We start from the raw sequence: 22913 nt of genomic DNA on the forward strand, positions 1-22913 counted from the left end.
TGTTAATCAACTTCATCCATCCATCCAGCCATCCATCCATTATCTATACCGCTTATCCTGTTCAGGGTCGTGGGGGGGGGCTGGAGCTTATCCCAGCTGCCATTGGGCGAAAGGCAGGGTACACCCTGGACTGATCGCCAGTCAATCACAGGGCTGTAAATCAACTTCAGTAATTCTAAAAGAAAGACATGATGATTTTATATTTGACCCCATCACAATGTCATGCGGGGGAGGGATTCAGGGTTGTGATGAAAGCAGCAGCTAACAAACCTCACCTCACAGTCGGACATCGGTGAAAAGAAGTTAAGAGATGTGCCAGCTTCTTTCAAATCAGTTTGTTTTTACAGTTGTTCTATAGCTCTGAAAATTTCAGTTACGTCCTGAAAACATGTTCATTCAACTCAGTTTGTCAAATCACAGTGAATAAATATGGTACATTTATCCTGCATTTTTTGTATTCTTCAGTTACTCAGATATGATGTTTTATTATATGATTGTCTTGCAATATATCAATTATCGTAGAATCGCTGTATCCTTATCGTGGGCCACGTATTGTGAGTTACCCTGCAAGTCCCACCCCTACTGGCATTAACTAAAATATCTGATGTCAGCAAAGGCAGGAAAATGTGTTCCAACCATCTGCATCGAAGGTTATTCCACATAGAAGAATAGCTTTATTGCTTTATAACATTTAATACAGAAGGATTTCTAATGCTGGTGCTTTCACTGCCATTAAATCAGTTTTTCAAATATCAAATGACTTTGTTATCAACAATAAAATCTGTAGAATAGAATCTGTTACTTTATGACAACATCAAGACACGAGTTTGTTACATAACAGTTAAGGTGAACATTATCACTGGTTGCAAATTGGCATGAGAAAACACACAATGTCTTTAATTCCATAGGAACCTATAAAGCATGATCACCTGACCTCTGACCTCCCCTTGGAGGTGAAAACCTCTAGGTAGCATTGGCAAAAAAGTAACCAAAAAAGTAGAGCTGGGTGTGTTTAAAAACAAAACTTTTTTCATTTTAACCTGGGAATTTAAGGTACAGGTCCGTTCTCTTCAAAATGTCAACATGGCAGCATTGATAGTGCTAATAAGGGAGGAGGCTCCTCATTTGTTTGAAATTAGTTTGGTTTCGCAGTAGTTTGCTGTCCGCTGTAGAATTTGTGATAACCAAGACACAACACAATTTTTTAACTATCTCTAAAACAGACTGTGTGGGAGAAGAGTGTGCGGCCATCGGAGCAGAAGAACACAGCAGCTGCCCGAAAACGCATGCTAGAAAGCAGCTAACATTAGCAAATTCAAATCGATTCAAATCGTAAATCTTGTGTAATGTAAAAAAATGTGAGATTTTATTTTTTAGGTCATAATGCCCAACTCTACTACAAGAGAAAGACAACTTTTTTTTTACATAAATGTTACAACACAGCTAGGAGTTACACTGATTGCACTGCTTCATAGATGCTGCTGGTGTTAGATATTTAAGTTAAAAGCTTTGTTTTTTGTTACACATATAAGATTACACTGAAACAATTAAATATAATACATCAAAATAAAACAACCATTTCCATGCATATGTGATCAAATCACAGCCAGCAAACAGTCTGTCAGGGCCAGATATCAATCTTCATGAATGTCGCACCAGTCTATCAATCCATCCCTAGATACAAGTGCAGCATAATGACTCCTTACAAACACACTCCACTTCTCTTTCTTGATGATTTCATGTGTTCAACAAAAAAATCATGTTTTGCTGACTGTTCCAGCTCTGATAGGCTGTCATTCAAGATAAACTCTGCTCATGATGAGACACGGATTAGCCCCAATTTGTGAGGGAGGACCTACGTTTTCTGGGCTCTCTCTTCAACGTAGAGTTGCATCTGTTAAAGAAACACAGATATATGTCAACATGTCGATCTAAAAAGGAGATTAAAACCTCAACTTAATTTAGGTCTCCATGTTTTTTCTTTGAAAACGTAAACTGATCCACTTGGGATGTTACTGCTCACTTTTACAATGTCAGATGTCATGGTCTTCAGGGGGATGAGTCGAGGCTCCTGCATGTGGACCTCCTGCTCATCAGCAACTATCCAGGGAAAATCCTAAAGAGGGAAATGATGCACAAATACAACACATGCAAATAATTAATCAATGTTAACATATTTCTCTGCTCTGTGAGTATTGGCAGTAATATATCATGAATTAATCTGAAGGTTTGCAGTGTTTTAAAACCTGACCTTGATGACTTGAACCTTCTCCATGTTGCGTGTTGCAGCATCTCTGGTGTGAACTAGTACAGTAAATGAACACCCTGAAACAAAGAAAAACAACAGGTCATAAGTTCATGATTTGTAACAATTCTCATCTGAATATCACTTATGTTTCATAGTATCTTCTTAAAAGCGAAGTTAATGTTATTACAATGACTTAAGTTTCTTTTAATTCTGTAGTTCTTGGACATTTAGCTGGGCTCAAAGAAGTAATTTACTCCTACTTGTACTGGATCTTTAAATCTTGGTGAAGTGCACTACATGTCTGTTATCTTTGTATGTATTCATCAGTCACAATACCTGGTGGGTTATTATTCAAAACAGCATCACACACACTGATCTTCAGGATGAATGCTCGCAACAGCTGCTCCACGTGTGACAGTAATGTATCCGAGCTGGAACAACAAAAGCCCATGCAGTTAGAGACACAATCACCATGAAGATGTATTACAAAATAAATATGTTGTATCCTGATATCTCTCATTTTTAAAAGTAGAGAAAGAAGGGAAACCTGATAGACAGCAGTGTAGGCTGGGAAATCTCAAACACAAATCTCTCTACTGGATGATGCTCTTTGTCCATGATGACCACGACCACCTTCTCTGCATCATTCTGAGAGGAGAATTAAATATTTCAGTATTAAAAGGTGACACATACTGTATATCCTAAGCTAACCTCAGCCTCAGACTATGTCTTACCTTCTCAATGAGTGGTTTTATACAATGAAGTGTATCTTGGATATACTGATTCAGCTCAGGGTGACATGACATCTGGAAATGAACATATCAAAAAACACAATCCAGTATTAGCAACATAAATATGGAAGCCTTGCAAAACTGTGAGTATGTCGTAATTACACATCCACATCCATACCTGCACAGGTACATTGTATTTCTTCCTCTTCTGGAATATTCCGGAGGGATAAACTTCGCGGACATATAGGATGAGATGAATAGCGACTTCCAGGAACTCACACAGGATGTCAGCAACCACTAAAACATAAGAAAAATAAATATCAACATCGAGCATTTTGTTGCTTTGTATTATGACAGACACAAAACTGCCACAAAACTCAACTCAATGCAAAAAGCCAGCGATGAGACCATATTAGCTCAAAAAAGATAACAAGCAGCACAGGGTGACTGACAGCATAAAAGGGATAATTTATAGAAATAAATCGCTAATTTGTATTATACCAAGCCGTATAGACCAACATGATATATAATAATGATTTTGCTTCATCTTTGTTTGTGGGTTAACTGCTGAAAGGTAAAATTGAGCAAATTGCGTTATAAATCAACTAGGTTATGTCGAGGCAATAGACCGTCTAATGCTATAGGCTGGTTTGATCATCTTACCTTGTCCAAAATTCAGGTCTTGCCTTGTAAGAGTCGTCATATTTTCGTTCCCCCAAATTGTCAAATAAAACAGATACACAGTTTTCTTGCTAACACATCGGCTGTCTGTGAAGCGATCACTAACTCTATGCTAGGCTGTTTGTAGGTAGATATTTGTCTTTTCGTAGCTTTTCACTCTGTTACCCGGGCCGGCATCACATTGTCAGCCAACGGTAGGGGAGAAGTAAAATGTCACTCTTTACAAAGATTTACAGAGGGTCTATAAAAGTCAGAGGCTGAATTTAAAAGGCTATGACTGAATTTCATGATCCGAAACGCGGCTTTTCCCTGTGACCATCAAATCTTCATCGCGCTTGACAATGACGTCACGGTTGTTTGTTTACACGCTGCTTGCCGTCCACTACTGATGACGTTGCTTGCCCGGTGCAAGACGAGAATGTCGAGATGTGTGCTTTTTTGGCAAAAGAAGTATGTATTTCTTTCTGCATATTTTTTTCTATGCTGCTACATTTATTGGTCAAACATCCCCAACAGTGAATGACACTGCAACATAATTAGGTTATCAGTGTGACTGTAACAGACTAGGCTGTGGGACCATACATTGGTAAGTACTTCATTAGCTAAGACAGCTCAACCTATAAAGTCAGTTTTTCAATCAAGCAAACTATTAAATACCTCAGTAAATCAAAAATTACTTAATTTTGTTATAGGCTGTTTAATTTTATTTGCAAACCACTTGTTTCACCTTTTCCTGAAAGTGCTCTTACTAAAGGCAGAATGCAGAGCCAATTCAGTGAAGACAAAACCATCATTCTGTAAATGTTTCCTTTATTTTTCACCCAATTTACCTTTGCACCTCAGTTTTTTAAAATAGATTACACAATAAATACAGTAAAAATAAACAAGTAACCTTACACAAGTTTAAAAGAGGTATCAGTCATTATTAAGTAACACACATAAACATGTTTGGAAAATGTCATTGTGTTTGTCAAATATTGTACTGAGTATGTGGATGTCTTGATGAACCACATCTTTGAGAATTATTTTGTTGATTTGTCTCCATTAACGGGTTTAAACGTTTTGAAGATCCCCATGAAAGTTTAGAAGTTTTTCAGCAGTAGGTGGATTAAAGACCACTGGGAAAATCTCTTTCAATCATCAAGCAAGTAGTTCATGTTTATTTAATAAAATCTCAGCTCAAATAAAAGCTATATACATTTTTTAACAAGGCAGAAACAGCGAAATGCCACCACAGTACTGTTACTGTTGTAAAGACATACTTTACTTTGTATATATTTTTACTGGAAAGCCACTGGAAAACTTTTTTACTTGGCTTCCTTCATCCAGGGAACCAGTTGATGTATGCTGCAGACATAAGGGAATGATGTGGATATGACACATTTGTAGCCTAGCCTTTTATTTCAGCTTCCTTCCACATTTTCCATGCTGACTAAGCTAAAAACCTCTCTGAAGCAGACACTCTGTTTCCGGCTTTTGTGTTCACCGTGTGCTCTGAGTCAAATCTGACGTCAATCATAAAGATGAAAAAATAATATCCTGACCTTGCTGCTCATGAGCAGTTTGCCACCTTAATAAACGAAACGCACAGGGCCTGTACACCCCAGTGTTTTTAGTCTTTGCTACAGCTATTTTTTTTTTTTACTTTTAGGGAGATGTCTTTTTCATTTCCTCACAGGAATGGTTTATATTTCCATTTAATTATCATGAACACTGTTGTCATTGTTTGCTTTTCAGGAGCCTGTGGTGCCACCTGGGCACTGTGCCACAAAGGGCAACACAGGTGTGAAATTTCCATCCTGTCTGACTCCCACAACCTTTTATTGTTTTAAGTCATTCTGCTGATTCTTTTGCTTTTAGTCCCAAAACCCATTTAAGTCCTTATATATTAGGCTTCAGCTTCTACCCAAACAACTTGGTAAGGACTGAATATGATTGAACAGATAAGGTTTGAATATTATATTTCAGTATTAGAGTTTTTAAATGTCAACAAACCCCATGGAAAGATTTAAACCAACAAGGTGTTAGTCATTATCAATATTTTTTGGCATACTATGTGTGAAAGGTCCAACCCCTCTGGTTCATACTGAGGATAGGAAGTTTAAAAAATGGCTCCCAATTATGTATTTACATTTTAAAAGGCTAAATAATTCTGTTTGGGTGATTAGCACTGATTAGCAGTGGTTAACACTGTCGCCTCACAGCTATAAGGTTAATGGTTCGAGTCCCGGTTTGGACGAAGAGGGACTTTTTGGAGCTTGGAGTCTGCATGTTCTCCTCGTGCATGTGTGTGTTCCCTATAGGTACTGTTGCCATTGCTTATATACCAAGGACTGTTGGCTTTGTATCCATCATGCGACATCCATGGGAGTTATGTATTATATGTATGTATGTATGTCTCCTGTCCTTGTATTTATGTCTTTTGCGATGTGTATTGCTTGTGTGTGCTACTGTTGAAAAACAAATTGCCCCTTGGGGACAGTAGAGATTTCCAATCTAATCCAATCCCTCCTGGTACTCCGGCTTCCTCCCAGTGGTCCCAAAGACATGCTCGTTAGGTTCATTGGTGACTCTAAGTTGCCAGTAAGTGTGAATGCGAGTGTGTTTGTTTGTCTGTCTCTGTGTGTTAGCCCTGTGATTGGCTGGTGATCATTCCAGGGTGTACCCCGCCTCTCGCCTAATGACAGCTGGGATTGGTTCCAGCCCCTGCGTGATCATGAACAGGATAAGCAGTATAGAAAATGGATGGATGGAAAATTGTTTCATTGTTTAGTTCTATTTTTCATCATCAGATAAATACACATTTGTTGCACTGTTTAGTATTAACAGCAGCAGGAAGGCGTACCGGTGATGTGGGATTGACTCAAAATAAACTGTGGTATTTGTGAACATGTTGGCCAGTGCAAGAATGTGACTCATTGACGTGTTTTAATAGCTCTTTGAGTGTTGGATGCATGACAAATCAATGCTGCTTTTGGTATTTTCGTGAAACAAATGCTGACAATAAGATAAATACAGACTAACACTAGGCGTATCTTTAGATGTGATATCCTCTAAATATATATTTGCCCACTAGGGGGCAGACAAACTTCAAAACAAACCAATAAAAACACAGCTCTCATGAACTGACAGTATATCAAGTCTGTGTTAGACATTGGAATAGTTACCCTGTCCTTTCGACCCTGTTGGACTCATACTTGATGACTGGAGAGCCTAACCAGTGCACACACCCTTGGCATGGGTGTCCTCAGCCTGTGGCCAAACAAATATGGATTTATGGTTTGGTCGAAGACTGACTCCAAAAAAACAACCACACATACACGGAGAAAGGGCCAAAGAGAGGGTGACGTTAAGCATATGGGAATGTTACGTATGTTTAACAACTTTGGGAACCTGCATTTGAAGATGATTGAAGTCCTTAAGTTGAGATGTGAAATAGTCAAAGACGCTCAGACACAGAACAAGGCTCGAGTAGCATCATCCCTGACATCATCACAACTGACTCTATTTCTGTGCTCCTTTGTTTCTTCAGTGTTTGTTTCTTCAGATACAATCTCTTCTTTTCTCTCTGCTTCTCCATATTTGGACTTTGTTTATCAACTCTTAACTCCTCTCTCTCTCTCTCTCGCTCTCTGTCTCTCTCTCTCTCTCCCTCACTCTCTTTACGATCCTCCTTATCAAAAACTCTATCTCCCAGACTAAGAGACATCCAGACTGAAAGATGTTTCTGCCAAGACTGTCAAACTAGAGCCAAGAATGCTGCAACAGAAGGTAGCCACATCATGCAAGAGAACACTCAGGGTTGAAGCTTGTTATTTAGCTTTTAGTCTTTTATAGAAGCAACATTTCCAACAGTTTAAAGTTGGATCTTTATACTGCATTTGTAATAAGCTGGCCATAACGGCTGCACACAACCTGCATAAGTAGGATTTTGTCACACCGTTAAAAGTAGAATTGAAGGAAAATAAAAGATCCTAATCAATGCATTATATGTGTTTTTTGAAGTTATTTCATTTCACCTGTTTAGAGCTATGACGTCTTAATAAGTGATATAACTGTTCTCAATGGTTCTGAGGAGGCCTGCACGATATGAGAACACTGTGATATGCGATTACGTCGTTCAGTATTGCGATGACGATATGAAGTGCGATAAATAAACAAATATTAAAGAGTGTGTATTAGCTATACCTCTTAGTTTCTATGTATATATATGAATATGAATATATAAAAGTCCCTCCAGAATCCAAAATAAATCCAATAAGCTGTTTTTTTGGCTGGGGTCAGCCCCACACACGGGTCTGTATGTGACTGACTGAGTGACGGTACTTTCAGAGCCGTAGAGAGAGTTGCGACATCGCAATGGCGGATCATGGAGCATATTGGACCTCCACTGACGCGACTCTTCGGGGAGTAGGCGGGGTAGCTCGTCAGCTGTCCTCACCATGTCCTCAGCGCGCATATCCAGGGGTAGTTTGGGGTCGTTGTTTTAAAGGTTTCCATGGGTTGGTCTTAACAGAAAACAATCTTATATAAGTTAGAAACAGGACCTTAATTAACGCACAGCAACTCTCTGTCTATACAGCTCTGGGTACTTTGTTCGGGGAGTAGGCGGGGCTGCTCGTCCGCTGTCCTCACCTACATCCGTAGTGCGCACCTGCTTTCAAACACATCGTCATCAGCCTCATAAGGACAGTCCTTGTAACACATTGCTGTCAGGTCAGCCACATACTAGGTTTTGACCTAGTCTTGTGTACCACTAAATTGACACCAAATAATCTGAGGGTAGCCGATAGCTTCTTGAGCTTCATCTGATCGCATCCAAATGATGTGTAAGCATGGCCATTATACCCAGGGCTCCATCCAATAGGTAACATTTTTGAACACTTACACTACCAGTCAAAAGTTTGGACACACTTTCCCATTCACTTGTATGAGAAAATGTGTCCAAACGTTTGACTGGTAGTGTAGTGAGAAAGCTCGGCTCGTTTCTTATTCATTTCTGATTCGCAATATGTTTTGTAAATGCTCTTACTGGATGACGATGAAATTGCAATTTATTGTGCAGCCCTAGTTCTGAGGAACTTTGTTGGACCCAATAGCATGAGGTTATTTTGTTCTAATGTTTGTACATAGTTTGGTGTATACAGTATATCGATAGAATGATTCACTTTGAACACTAGGGTGTGCATTGTGTTGGGATAATTGGCCACATGATAAGGTCAGGTGTTTACAGGTCACAGGTGAATAGGGAGTTAATAAGGCACATCAGTATTGGATTCATCATCATTCATCTCAGCAAAGTGGTAATCACTTTCTATCTGTTTCATCATTCTTCCATAAACAGGAACATCACCTGCAGTTAATTTCATTCTGGACAGTTATCAAGAGCATTCCTACACACATATGCAAGTTAGACCACTGGAACACTGGATAGTCACTACAAAACGTAATGCTTGAAACTAGAATCACCAGAATAATAAAACAGTTTGATCCGAACTGACAAGAACAAAAAGCACTTTGTCCAACTCAGAATTTCCTGTTTCAAGCATTTTCTTCTTTTCATCTCTTCACATGTTAAAATCAGATTATTTTTTGGTTTTATTTTCAATCTTACATCACAGCAGAACAATCATCGTACATTTAAACTGACATGTTTGTTTATATGTGGCTAAAGTACGTGGGACTCGTGACCTCGTCTGCAGCGGTTCTTAGCTTAGCTTCGGTGTAGGAAGTCTGGCAGGCTTCTCCTAACAGGGGCCGTGCTGACTGTTATCTACTGTACATAGCACACGTACTATTTATAAGTACCTCATACAACCCCACTTCTAAAATCCTAAACTATCCCTTTAACCTAAGATTTAATTATTTCCTAAAACAATTAAATCTAATTTCTTGTACAAGAACATTTTTTAAGGATTCATTTAAGCACAATGTGCTGTTATTCTTATGAAGTCCAGGGTAAACGCCTTATCTGAACACGTGCAGAAGCAGTGGTAGTTCATGTTTCTTCATACCAAGAAAATATCTCAAGATAAATATGTTTAGTAATGCTTTCCCCGTTAAAAACTTTCCCCCTGTTCTTCAGAGCTGACTTTTTGTGCTGCAGGACTTGAGTTGATTAGAAGGAGTTAATTTCACGGCATGTAAAACCAGGAGGGGGGCTCGCTGTAAACACTGTCTGCAGCCTGAGCTCATGTCTGAGGACTGAGCATGAAAGACATACATGGAGGGGAGGGATCGCAGCATAGCCAGAGGAGGGGTTGGGGTACACTGGAAGGGGGTCTAAGAGAAACAGGACTGGGGGATGGATGGATGGTAGATTGTAGGAAGGGAGGAAAGGAAGGACACCTGGAAGGCTTGTCTGGGGCAGACTGCCTGCAACAACAAGGCCGCATTACCCCTGCTTCTCTCTCTGCAGAGAGAACATAAAGGCGAGAGAGGAGAAGAAACGAAAGAAAGAAGAAAACAAATGAGAAGAAAGGGGGAATGTGGAGGGTAAATACAAAGAAGGGGAGGGGGCTTTTGGAGGAACATCAAGAATTTGCCTTTTAAGGGGTACAGTCTCACTCGTCCAAGCCTTGTGAGCTGTTGCGTCGCAGCCAAAACACTCAAGGGAGGAGAAATAAACAACAGCAAAGAGGCGGCGAGGGAGAGACACATGAGCAAGGCTGATATTTTTCACACTTCGTTACACAATATTAAAAACACACAGGGCGTCTTTGTGCTTGAAATTTCCTTCAATATCCAGGCAGAAATCAAGAATCCATCTGACATTCCTTCATACAACATCTCCCGTCCTTTTTTTAGTTAGGTAAGGACTGTGCAGTGAAAGAGACCTTGTTTCCTCAATGCAACAAACAGGCTTCTGCATTGTAAACAAGGGAAGACTCAGGCTCAGTCCTCTCTGAATCACTGGTTCGCCCAGCATCCCGACAGCTGCCGTCACTGTTTGGTTTTCTTGGTTGTTCTCTAGACAATATCGGCCATGTGCTTCCCCCGAGCCGAGGAGAGACGGCCTGTATCTGGGAGCAGGAAACTGGCGAGGAGGAGAGAGGGGTGGGGGTGAGAACAGAGAGGTGATTGTATACGTGAGTGAGGCAAGAGGTATAGGGGTAGAAGAAGCAGGAGAAAAGGGAGGAAGGAGGAAGGGGCAGATGTGTTCTTGGATGGTAGGGCTGGGGAATAGAAGAAGAAAAGGAGAGAAAAGGGTGGAGAAAGAAAGAGCGTTTAGAGTCACAGGAAGGGAAGATGAATCCTTGAGAGTCCAGAGAAATAAGGGACTTAATGACTGATGTATAGAAAAGCAAAGAAAAGTAGGGAAACTCAGAAAGTTTGGGTGTCAACACTGTGAGTGTGAAACAAAGGAGATTAGCGAGAGGGGGTGGAGGCAGAAAAAATGGGGAGTCCACATGTGACTGCACCAAGTTGGAGAGAGAGGTGTTTTTAAAGGGTGTATAGAAAGGAGAAGGGGGGCAGTGAGAGCGTGCACAGTGTATCCTTCCCTCTGTCCCTGTAGTCGGGCTGAACGAGAGCCAGGAAAAGGGGAAGGGCCTCCCTCTCCTCCTCTCCAGCTGACAAAAACAGCTGCCCAGGAGCCCGGGCTGGAGACAGTTTAGAGGACCGAGAGGGAGAGAGGAGGAGGGAGGACAGAGGGAGAGAAGAGAAAGAGAGAGAGAGTCCCCGAGGCCACGACCCGTCCAGCTTTATGGGTTGCGTCCTGAGTTCGGACTGGTGCGGGGAGGAAGAGGTGCTGCCGGTGCCGGTGGTCAGGAGCTCGTCTCTGAAGAGAAGGAGTGTGGAGAGGAGTGAGAGCGGCAGGATGAGGCTGACAAAGGTGAGCGTGCATGCAGTGTTCACGTGAGACTATAGATGAATATATATGTGGTGTACATTTGTTTATATGCATCCACGAGGTACACCATGTTTGTGGTCAGGTTGTTGGACATCCTGGGTGATGGAATAAGGAAAATTCATGCTATAGAAATTTTCACCATCCACTGTTATGTAAAACAATGTTAGAATGAGAACTTATTTATTTATTAGGACCGACATTCCTCGGAAGTCTACCAGATTAATAATAGAACTCTTACACATGAAAGTCTGTTTAAAGGTCTTCTGGAGTGCTTGTGCAAGATATATTAAAAGAAAAAAATGTTAATGGTTGCAAAGACTCTGGAGATAGTTGCGGGAATTCTGATGAATTGCCTTGAGTGATGTCACTTGAGTCAGGGTTGGTTGTGGCTGAAAATTACAAGTCTGAGGAAGAAAAATATCTGTTATGTTGAGTTACACAGAAGTAAGTTTGTTTGACCTTTCAAGCCTGCGCCTCGTTGAAACCAGTGTTGTGCCTGAACCTGCTAAAAGAGCGCGTTCATTGAACTTATGAACGAAAACGTAAGCGTAGTTAACTTTGGAAACAGTGAATTACCTCTCATGTTCTGAGACGTACCGAGAGTTGCTGAGCACTGTGTTTTACGGCCGCTGACGTTGGTTTTACAGCAACGCAGCATGCATCCGGCGTGGCTAATGCTGCTAGCAATTCAGGCAATTCAGACACCAGTACAGCTGAAGCAAATCAGTACAGATTCCAACAGGAAAAATCTAACATCAGTCACATCAGCAACGAATTTGAAATGACACATCGAGTTAAAGCATCCGGCTCATCTTGGAAAATATCTGCAAGTGAATGTTGATAACAAGATTCAAGATCATTAACAATGATTGAGGGCTAGGGATGGAAGCATAGGAGGCTCTACTGAACAGGAGGAGCTCTTCATAAAATACAAAAATAAATTAACTTGAACTAGTTGCACAACACTGGTCGAAACTAGTTAGCTGCTGCTAGCATAGCGGCACAATCGGGGCAATGTCGGTGTACGTGTTGGATTGTGGGTAATATGGTTTCAACAGAGTAAATTAATATGTAAAATAAAATACAGAAATGTTCTGCTGCATCAATTTTGAATTTTCCAACATCAGTTGCAAAGACGGTCTTGCTGCTGCACGGTCATTATTATCAGACTTTTACAGCCTGCATATTGACATTATTGCCCAACATTTGGCAGGTGAAAATTTACTACAAGAAAAACAAACAATTGAGGAGAAACAGAAGCAGCTTTTAGCCGTTTCCTTCCTCCCTTGCCTCCTTGGTCACGGTGACCGCATTCTTGTGTTAGCAGTGGCTTTAGCCTCCCCAGAGTCCCCTCTATAACAGCTAACCTGTTTGGTGCTGACAACGCTTATGTCATTGAGCTTTACTATGTGCATGTGTCAAGACCAAAAACATGTTTAATTGTATCAGATCACAAAATGAGAAAAAGACTGACTTAAGACAGCTTGAATGCATGTCCTGGGTGGCATAAGAACAATTGATTTATTTAAAAAGATTTATTTTAAGTGCAGCTCATGTACAAATCATGCTCAAATCATGCAATCCTCCAAGAATACATGTTTGCGGTGCGTGTGGCGTGTAATTTGAACTCCCCAACCAGCAGTAGACTTTTGTTGCCTTACCACAGAAGATGTAGTAATTATGTTTCAGCATCAGCACGCTTTGGACAGACGCGTGTTTCATATCCACATTTTAAATAGATGAGCAGAAATATAATGTGGTTTGGTATTTTTAATTGTCTCGGTTTGTTTATGAAGGAGACGACAGGCCTGGCACTACTTCTTACAAGTGGTGTGTGTGTTGTGTTCGGCCTTGATTAAAAGACGGTGTGGATGACGATGGCATCTCGGAGCTGAGGTCACATCTGTGCAGATACAATGGCACTGTTGTGATGGCCTCTGCACTGCTTGGGTATTACCATTATGTAAACAGGCAGGCTGGCCGGAGTGATCTTAAAGTGCCATTCAGGAGAACACAGAGAACCTTGAACCAGTTTACATCACTTTGATTACATACAGCCTGAAGTATTTGTGGCCGTTTTATCCAGATGTTTGAATTATCTCTGTGTAAGATGTGCATACATTTCGTCTTTTATTTGCACTTGATTCTGTGTATGTGTGTGTGTGTGTGGGTGTACATGCTTGGTTGCACCACAGTCCCAGTGGCTCCATCTCACATGCTGAGCAGCGTGGGAATGTGGAGCCCTCTGGACTACGTCATCCAGCAGTGTTTGACCCCGCGTCAGGGGTGTGGGAACCAGTTTGATCCCAGAGATTGCACTGAAGCAGGAGATGTCCCATCTGTCTATTTTTGGTCGCTTTTCATCAGCTTGTTTTTCACTGCTTGTTTTCATCCTCTCATGCTCGTCTCTAATGGATCTGCAGACAATCACACATGTTCTAATATGTAGGGAGAGCCTGCCCGCAATGTGACCTGGCTTTAACAATCTTGATGTTTTGGCAAGCGACGTGAACATACAGTCCATACCCAGTCAGACTCGTGCCAAGTACTTACTGGAAATATTTGGCAACAGAGGACGATGTTCCACATGTTCTGCTCTCAGTGTGATTACATAATTTGCTATTATGACAGGAACATGAGAAATTGACTTTTTCTTTTCTATTATTTGACCTTTCCGATTGACCAGTTTGTCGTACAAAAAATTCTTTTAAAACATTCTTTCAGTTAATAAAATCTAGTACATAAACTGTTTCTTCATCCACTGCACTCAGGAGCAGTTGGCAGAGTGGAGTCTAAACCATGGACTTGAGTAAGACGTGGACGTAGCCTCTCGGTTTAAAAGTGGAGCATCCAGAAGTGCCTTAAACCTGAAGACAAAGAAGTGCTGCTGTCTTTGTAGTAATCACATACTGGTGTTCTTTGGATACTTTGGGTTTGCTGTGGTTAATTCATCTTGTGAAGGGGTGAAAAAACAAACCCAACCTTCAGTGCCAGATGCAACCGTCCTTCAAAAGTTTGGACACATTTTCTCATACAAGTGAATGGTAAAGTGTGTCCAAACTTTTGACTGGTAGTGTATGTATATGTTTAAAATAGCTGATGCCTTGCGACCAACTTGGTCTTCATCAGAGCACATGTCAGCAGTGGCTTGCCTTAAACCTGAATTCTTTCTAATGGCCAGCAGGGTGCGAAGTTTCAAGAGCGTAAATGTAACTGTAAGTGGGATGACCCAATCAGTGGATACATGGAGTATTAATAAACTACACAGCACATCAAAGGAAACCCATGTCCTTCAAAATAAAAGCACAACATAAACTTGTTGCCACAACTTTTTTCAAGCACACACTGAAAACAGCTCCGCAACCCACCAGTTGAGTACCAGGGGTTTAGGGTGTGGCTAGCTGTGATTGATAAGTCACTAGAGTTGCAGCCTGGCAACCTTTCCTCCAAATATGGTCACTTCAAAAAACCACAACAGCAACAACTTAAGGCTCCAGAAAGTTTCACCACAAACCAATGGGCGACATCGCAGAGGCTGCATCCATTTCTCACACACGTTCTGTCTTGGCTTTGTGTCATTAATGGTCCCTAATTGGTGACTAATTGGATTATTCATATCATTTTAATTGTCACATGCATTCAGAATAAGCCTAATCGCCTCACAGTCTCGATTCTTTTAGATGTTGATAAACAGAATCTGAGCATCAACAAAAAACTTGAAGTTGGATACTTGAAATAAACATTTGATGGTGGAGAAAGACAAACATCATGTGTTTCTCTTTAGGACGACAGTATGCGGAATGAATTCTGGACAGATAATAGACGAGCCACTTTGCGCTTATATTCCTGTTATAAGAGCTTTTTTCAGATCCGTCCTCTTATGTATTATAATCAAAAACAGACCATATTGGCATCGAAAGTTAAATGTGTTCATATCTTGGCGGACATCATAATAAATGTGCATTTAATGCACCTACATGAACAGCCAAGAGTTCAAGTCTGACAGTTATTAATGGAATCGCTTGGCAGCGGAATTTTAATATGAAACTTATTCGCTCTCGCCAAGGAAAGGCAGGAGCAATTTAGCAACGCTAGCAGCATGGCTCTGGAGGTCGCAATGTTAGTGTGTGTGTGTCTGTCGGTTATCCACTTTAGTCCACACGCAAACATAGAGTAATGGATGATTGGCATTGCATTCAGTGTGGATATCATTTGTTAACTAACTAACTGGGCGCCGCTTGTGAATTTTTCTGCGAAAGTCGCCACAGGCACCCAGTCTGTAATACTGCAAATGCAAAGGCTTTCATCAGTGGGCCATAGGCTCAATCACCATTGTATTACCTCATTCAGCGGGTGACTTAACAGACATTTATTTAAATGAGAATCTTTAATCTGTTTGATACTTTGGTTGGTGATAAAATACTTTTAAAGCTAATGACATCAGCTGCTCTAATTTGTGTTCAGGTCAAACTAACAAAAGCCTCCCTGTTATGATGTAATCTAAACCCAATTTTGGAACCCGTCAGCTATTGTCTGACGAAGATTTTGCTGACAGCTTATAACTGGGGCTTTCGTTGTAACCAGCGGATATCAAGTTAACTTAGAGCCATGACATCCTCTTCTGTCTGCTGGTCATTGTTTACAGTCCCAATAGCATTTAAGATGCTAGAATGGAGGTGGAGTTCAGAGTTGACATCCATGACCGGATTGTTATCTGCACTCATGTGATTAAAGGCTAAATTATTGTCAGATGACAGTTGATGGGTTGGGTCTGCATTTCGGCCAATGCTTTCTGCTTCTATTGCTGTTGTCCTGCATACAATCAAAGCTAGCTTAAACAGAAATGCTACTTGGGCTACTTCTACCTTCTACTACTCCTTCACCAAATATCTTGTCCCTTGGCGACAGATTGTGTATTCATATCCAGGTGTCTTCTCATTGATATTACTCTAAACGAAGAAGATAACCGTGTTTGCTGCTAGTCATTCACCATATTAGCTTTGTCATTGTTGCCATGCTGATTTTAGCATTTCACACAAAGCATCATTGTGCCTGAGTTCAGAGCCACTAGCACGGCTGTAGAGTCTTAGCCTTGTTAAGTTCTGGGCTCATATGTTGAGCTCCTTTTCTGTTATGTAACACAGCTTTGTTCCTGTTCCTTTGTTGCTCCAGACTCTACAGCAAGTGTTGCTGCTTCTAAGACTGCCAAGCTTACTGGTAGTTACAATGCCAGTGATCTACAGTTCATTATATTCCTTCAACCCGCTGTTTGTCACCACGGAGGATGAAAAGGATGTGGTTTGTCTCTAGAAATACACAGAGGCCTGGCGTTGTTTGGATGATAGTGGTTTTGTATGTATTTGTATAGCTTCCCTGTAATTTCTCTACGAGCAACAAAGTTTAGATTGGCCGTGACCGATACTGAAGCCTCGAGCCACAGGCATTCACTACGAACACACACCCAGCACAGGAAGGAACACTGACCGGTCAGGGTTAAAAATAGACCCCTCCTCCCAACATCCAGAAAAGAATAAAAAAGAAATAGACAATTCAACAAAACAAAGGTCAACGCCATTGGAAACTCCAGACTCAGGGGTGTCACTGACCAGATTCCAGAAGCTAGAAATCAACAAACTGTCCCCGACTGTGAGCGGGATTTTAGGAATGCTTGTTGTTGTTGGTGCACATGCAGATGAAAGCTGATCATGGGGAAAGGGAAACACATAAACCATTTCCTCTCTCGGCATGAAATATTTTCTTTTCTTGCACTCAGAAATGTGCGGCTTTGTCCAAGTTTTAAAACTGTCTTTGGGGATTGAGTAACATTGGCTTACAGAAAAGGCATTTATTGATCTCATCGGCACAATAACTGAACATGTGCTAAATTGTGTCACCACTGTTCCCATCGCTTTCTTGGTGTTCTGCTCCTTCCACAGCTGCACCTTATCACTCTTTGGTGTAGGGGCTGTCTTACACAATCCTTCGTCAAGCTACGCAGTCCCCTTTTCCAGCCTCCTCCTCCTCCCTTCATTTCCTCTTGGCTCGGTTCCTTCTCTGTCCACCTCTTTCTCATTTACCTCCAAGCATGATCCAAGTCCTTCCACTTCCTCGAGACTTTAAATCCTCCGTTCTAGACGGACTAGACCACAACACACCTGGCATCCTCGCAGTATTTCATGCAGTGTTTACGAATGTTAAGCACCTCGATTTATGGCTTCGACTGTGGTTAATTCCAGAATGAACTCCATGTGTCTGCAAACGAATATTTTTCTCACATCAACACTTGTATTAATTCCTCTTTCTTTCAACCCACAACTTCTTCATCTCCATCTTCTTTCGAACATGACCCTCCCCCCAACTTTACTCAAAAACCTCGACCCCTCATTCCAACCCCAAGCACCAGCTTCCTGTCTCTCATGGTCCTTTGGTATTTTGCTAGACACACATGTGGCCTCCCCCACCCCTCATTTTACCATTTTCACCTTACTTCTATGTTCCTTGCTTCTTAATCCAGCCCTCCTCCTCTTCTACACTCTCGTCTTTCCCCCCTCAGCCCGCCACGATCCAAAACAAAGGGAGCCAAAATTCCAGGAACAACTAAACTCCCCAAGACCCCCCAAATCTATCAGTCCTGCTTTTTTTTCAGCCATGAGCCGGAAATTCTTGGATCATGAGCAGAAGGACTGCTTTACTGCACATGTTTTTTTGGTGGGGGTTACTCTACACATATGACTCACAGTCACGTTTCACTGATTGGTAGGGATATACTGTACGGCCTTCGTACCTGCTCGTCAGTCTAACACATATGGAAGTGACTAAGAGATTGAGGCAGCAGACAGAAACAATGCTCTGTGCATTATGGATCCTGTGTCTGGGGAATATTATGGGCTAACAAAAGGAATGATCTACATGTGGGAATATATGGAGTATAATAATGACAACCATAAGTGTTTACAGAGAGGTTGGAGAGGAATCAAAGATTATGTTAACATATTTGGTTGCAGGAAATGTAATGCTATAGTAAATCAGTGCGGACTGCTGCCTCATTGTGCATGTAAAATAGATAAAATGTAAAGATACTACATGCAAGTTTTCGGTCAAACTTCAAACCGTGTATCTGCAGACTTTCTCCAGAGCTCAGTTTTATTAAAACGGAGATTGTAAGGTGCCCTGTCGTAAACTATCACTTGGACGAAGCGCTTTTTCTGTTCAGGGGATCAATATGTGGAATGCCTTACCTCCCTACCTACTGTTTTTGAAGACGGCTCAGTCATGTAGTCATGTTTGTTTTGTGCTTCCTGTTTTACAGCTGGTTTTATTGTATTTTGTACTGTCTGTGTATTTGTTGTTGAATTCATGTATTTTAAAGGCCCATCTAGGGACGGGCATTACAAATATGCTATGGCTATAAATGCTGTAGTGTGTGGCATCGGTTTACTTGCTTCATACTTGTCGCTTTACAAATAAACACTCAATGAATGAATAAATAAATAAAACAATCTAAAAAGGTCAATCAACTCTTAAGATACAGCAAAACGTCTCCTTCACCTGCTGCAGTTCTCTTACTTCACCACTAGGTGCTGCTACTAACACACTAGTCGCCACTCAGCTGCCGTGTACATGCAGGTGCAGACACGTGTGTTTGTTGTACCTCTGGAGGGAAAAGTGGAACATTGATAGATTGGGGAATAGTAATTGACAGGTAATATTTAGTCTTTGTAATAATATTATAAAGATAACAGTTAAGACATTTTCTTTAAGAAAACTTACAATTACTAATTGTAATGGTATTTGTTGCTTTACAAATTAAAATGACTTTAATTGACTGAAGCATAGGGCAGCAATAGCAAGTCATTATACAGTATGAACTTTGTCCAGAAGATCTTTGTTTTCTACCTTTCACACTCTGAGTATTCAACTGTGGAACTACATCACTCTGGTTAAGTGTCACAGACCAAATACTAGTAAGATATATCCTTTAAATATCCAGTTAAAATCATATGACAAAGACAAAACAGTTTGAGAACCACTGATCCAGGGTGTCTGGATACTTTCTGTGCAGAATATCTTGAGTTTATCCCCATTCATGGGCTTCTTGTTGACATAAACATGTCTGTTTCACGTTATGATGGCAGTATGTAGGAGGAGGGGGCCCAGAGACATCTTAAACACATGGGGCCCATAATTTAAACGCCTCAATATGTGTGTGTGAGCTACATTGCTGCATGTATGTTGAGATGCTTCTTGTATTTGCATACCAGAGTTGTGATAGGGATAATTCTGCATGATAGTTACTAACATGATTATTTGAATGTATTTACACGAAGATAATATTGGATTAGATTAACTGTAAATGTAGGCTATCATAAGTAATACAATAAATGCTATCTTATGAAGAGGGGTAATAGAGTAAAGCACATTCTAGAGTCATCACCTAACTCACGCCAGAACTTTTTCCAAGAATATTACCGTGTTTCCTTCAGCCAATCTGGATCAAGTATCCCTACGCTCCCCTCCGGAAACCGACCAATCAGGGGTTTAAATTCCAGTAATAGTACTCCACACATGCGTTTAGCTGCGTGTAGCTCCGCCCCGCAGCCTCAGTGCGGAGGGTGGACCGGAGTAAAGAAAACAAGTTACCTCAGTTGCAGGCCATGTTATTGATGGCCTTCCTGAGAATGAGGGGCAGCTTTTAAACCGGGGGATATGTTAAGCGGGAAAACGAACAAGGTAAGATTCAAAGAATATTAGTTGGAATGAAAGTTGGAGTAGAGTTGTGTTTGTCTTGGATTCGGTCATCCAGTATCTAAATAGACTGTATGAAAGATTTTGGATGGGTGTATGATGCTGAGTTCTCGTGCACATGTGTTGCTGTGAAGTCGCACACTTTTTGAATTTCTTGAAACCTTTATAAGAAAAGTAGGCACCTGTATGTCTGTGCTGTTCAAAAGGAGATTTAGTTACACTATTTTCTCTATGATTAGCCCACATTTTCATTCCTGATAATGTGTTGGCTACATTTATTTCACTTTGTAGGCAAGTTATTAGAAACATAGAGACTTTAAAGGGAACTCTGAGAGGTTGCTTGAAGCATCGCACTTCATTAAACTGACATGAAATGTTCTGAATAGGGTCATATGATGCATTAAGCAGCCCCCCTACCATCCCCTCTGTTACTGCGTCAGCGCCAGTCAGACATTGTTAATGTCGCACAGTCATGTTAGAGGGAAAGAAGCACGAGCGTGCGTGCGCGTGCAAGGCTTTGACGTTGAAATAATAGTGAAATTGGAGGTAGAAAACGAATATATACGTTTAAAGCAGTACGCTTAAGATAACAAAGTAATTATTTGTTAAGTGTGTGCAGATGTTACGTGATGGTTTCTCTATATTTCTATGTAAATATTATCAGTATTTCCCAGCTGTAAATCTAAGTATGCTAAAGCCAGTTTCTTTTGCCTTGTCTCTTTTTCTCATCACTCACTAATTGAGCATTTTGAAGAGTTTTACAGACTTAAAGTTTGTGTTTAAATTTGCAATGTTTCAATTATTAGTACCTTGCTAAGGAAAAGTAGTCCTAAAGTGCATTTTACTCATAATTATTTAAAGGATACTGTTGATAAAACTCTGTCATACATGTGCATGTCCACACATGGATGCTTTGAGTATAGTCCACACATTGCACTGTAGGTGTTTGTGTGCGCGTGTGTATGCGTGACAACACTGATTAATTACTGTTTCTGGTTCATATGACGGCCAGTTAATGTTGACGGATTTCCCATCCTGCTTTGCAACATGAGGAAAACTGCTCTGGATTAACAACAAGATAACATTGTCCAACCTTTCAAACCTTTCCTTTACTGATAACAGAGCCTATGTGAACTATATGTAATGCAGATAAGCTGGAGTCTGTCTGCAGGAGCTTGTGATGTTAGAAAAGTCAGATTTTCTGGGGGAACCTGTGCATGAAATTCATTCGAGTAATACTCCTCCCCTCCTATAAAAACACAGCTGTCTTTTAAAACTAAGTTTAAACCCTTAAGTTGTCCCCTGCAGATGCTTAGTAACCAACAGGACAATACTTCACTGTACCGCGCTGTTCGTAGTATACTGTAGGTATTGTATATTTGTAATTATTGGGTGTAACTGAGAAGTTTGATGGTCCAGAAATGGTTCATGTGTTTATTTGGGACATCCCCTCTTCACTGCCAAGCCAAGAGACTGAAACACAGGCCGGTTCACATTCCCTCCCGCCAGATGCACTTACACTGAGTTCAAATCTACAGAAGCAGCTTTTGATTCACTCTCAGCTGGAAAATCCTGCAGCATTAAAACAGAATGGATGCAAATGATTCACAACTCCAGCAGGAGAAACCACAGGTTTCCTTGAAACTGAACTTCTGTGAGTCATGTGTCTGAGGATGCAGTCTGATCAGGTCTGGTCCTAACTAATGCGCTGTGAACCATCACTGGATGATGTCATCAAATTACCCAGGCTCCTTCACAGTACATGGGAAACATATTGAGGCAGAACAGATGTCGCATTTTGCGGGTAAATATCAACAACTGCAGCAGGGGGGTTTGGAGCTGCTCCTGGAGTAATAAGACCCTTCTGTACGTGTGTGTGTTTGTGTGTGTGTGTCTGCAGCAGGAGTCTTGTGAACGGAAGTGTGTCATGGCGGCACATTGACCTCACCCCGGGAACAGGCAGTCTCTGTTCCCTCTACTGCCTGTCCCACCCTTTAGTTTGGACACATGCGCGCACATTCAAATACAAATGAATTGGAACACATTTATTAACACACACACCGGCCTCGATGCCAACAAATGATGCAGGAACTCAGACACCGGCCAGTGTGAGGTAGTCTCAATGGAGGGTGTGATTTAAGCAAACAGGAAGTCACAAACACACCACTGAATGACTGTGTGTGCTGTGGTGCATATAGTCTATCAGGAGAAATACAGTAGGTTCCAACATACATGTACATGCATGCCGTTTTTTCTGGTTCAGGAGTTTTGAAAATGGCATTTTTTCTATTAGTGTGACATCAATTCAAGATGGCCGCCTAATGAACCCCATGGCCCTTTAGTTAACCTAATGGCAACATGACGAATTCTTAACTAAACACCATAAAGAGTCAATTGATGTGTTTTGTAATGTTGACATACTGTGACGTTTTGTTCCGTCTCAGGCCCAAACTGCACCATTTTTCATTAAATAAATTTGAGTGAAAATTGTGTCGCGATTTGTCATCAAGGAGGTGGTGGAACTGCTGTGAAACTACGTGAAAATAATCTCTTATTTTACATTGATTGCTCTCTCTCTCTTCACTTCCTGTCTATGTCGCTCAACCACAGCTGCTCTCTCTCTTTTGCTTGTGGCAGTTTTAGGTTAAAAACCTGA

The 22913-nt window shown here is 41.0% G+C and overlaps 2 protein-coding genes across 6 annotated transcripts in view; one reads left to right on the forward strand and one right to left on the reverse strand.

Annotated features, from left to right (window-relative positions):
• Positions 1-668: 668 nt before the first annotated feature.
• mad2l2 (mitotic arrest deficient 2 like 2) lies at positions 669-3978 on the reverse strand. The gene is made up of 8 exons (XM_069660385.1): positions 3643-3978; positions 3158-3276; positions 2983-3054; positions 2796-2896; positions 2585-2679; positions 2252-2325; positions 2024-2116; positions 669-1894 (listed from the first exon to the last, which is right to left on the reverse strand). The coding sequence occupies exons 1-8, from the start codon at positions 3680-3682 to the stop codon at positions 1856-1858; spliced, it is 633 nt and encodes a 210-aa protein (XP_069516486.1). The 5' UTR covers positions 3683-3978; the 3' UTR covers positions 669-1855.
• Positions 3979-11133: 7155 nt separating this feature from the next.
• Positions 11134-22913, forward strand: part of tns2a (tensin 2a) — a 57912-nt gene continuing 46132 nt past the window's right edge. For 4 of the 5 annotated variants that reach the window (XM_069659441.1, XM_069659443.1, XM_069659442.1 and 1 more), the window contains exon 1: positions 11134-11494. In XM_069659441.1, the coding sequence (XP_069515542.1) occupies positions 11366-11494 (129 nt within the window). In that variant the 5' untranslated portion in view covers positions 11134-11365. Of the gene's footprint in view, positions 11495-20138; positions 20243-22913 lie in introns of those variants that run through there. The other variant, XM_069659445.1, reaches the window with a different exon arrangement.

This window comes from Semicossyphus pulcher, unplaced genomic scaffold (assembly GCF_022749685.1).
Source record: "Semicossyphus pulcher isolate SPU_LCO1_2020_fin unplaced genomic scaffold, fSemPul1.0.p SCAF_13, whole genome shotgun sequence".
NCBI lineage: Eukaryota > Metazoa > Chordata > Actinopteri > Labriformes > Labridae > Semicossyphus > Semicossyphus pulcher.

Coding starts and splice junctions, on each gene's coding strand:
- mad2l2 (XM_069660385.1), bottom strand. CDS start 3,682: ATGACGACTCTTACAAGGCAAGACCTGAATTTTGGACAAG. Junction 3,277..3,642: donor AGACCTGAATTTTGGACAAG/GTAAGATGATCA, acceptor CTTATGTTTTAG/TGGTTGCTGACATCCTGTGT. Junction 2,680..2,795: donor CCTACACTGCTGTCTATCAG/GTTTCCCTTCTT, acceptor TTGTTGTTCCAG/CTCGGATACATTACTGTCAC.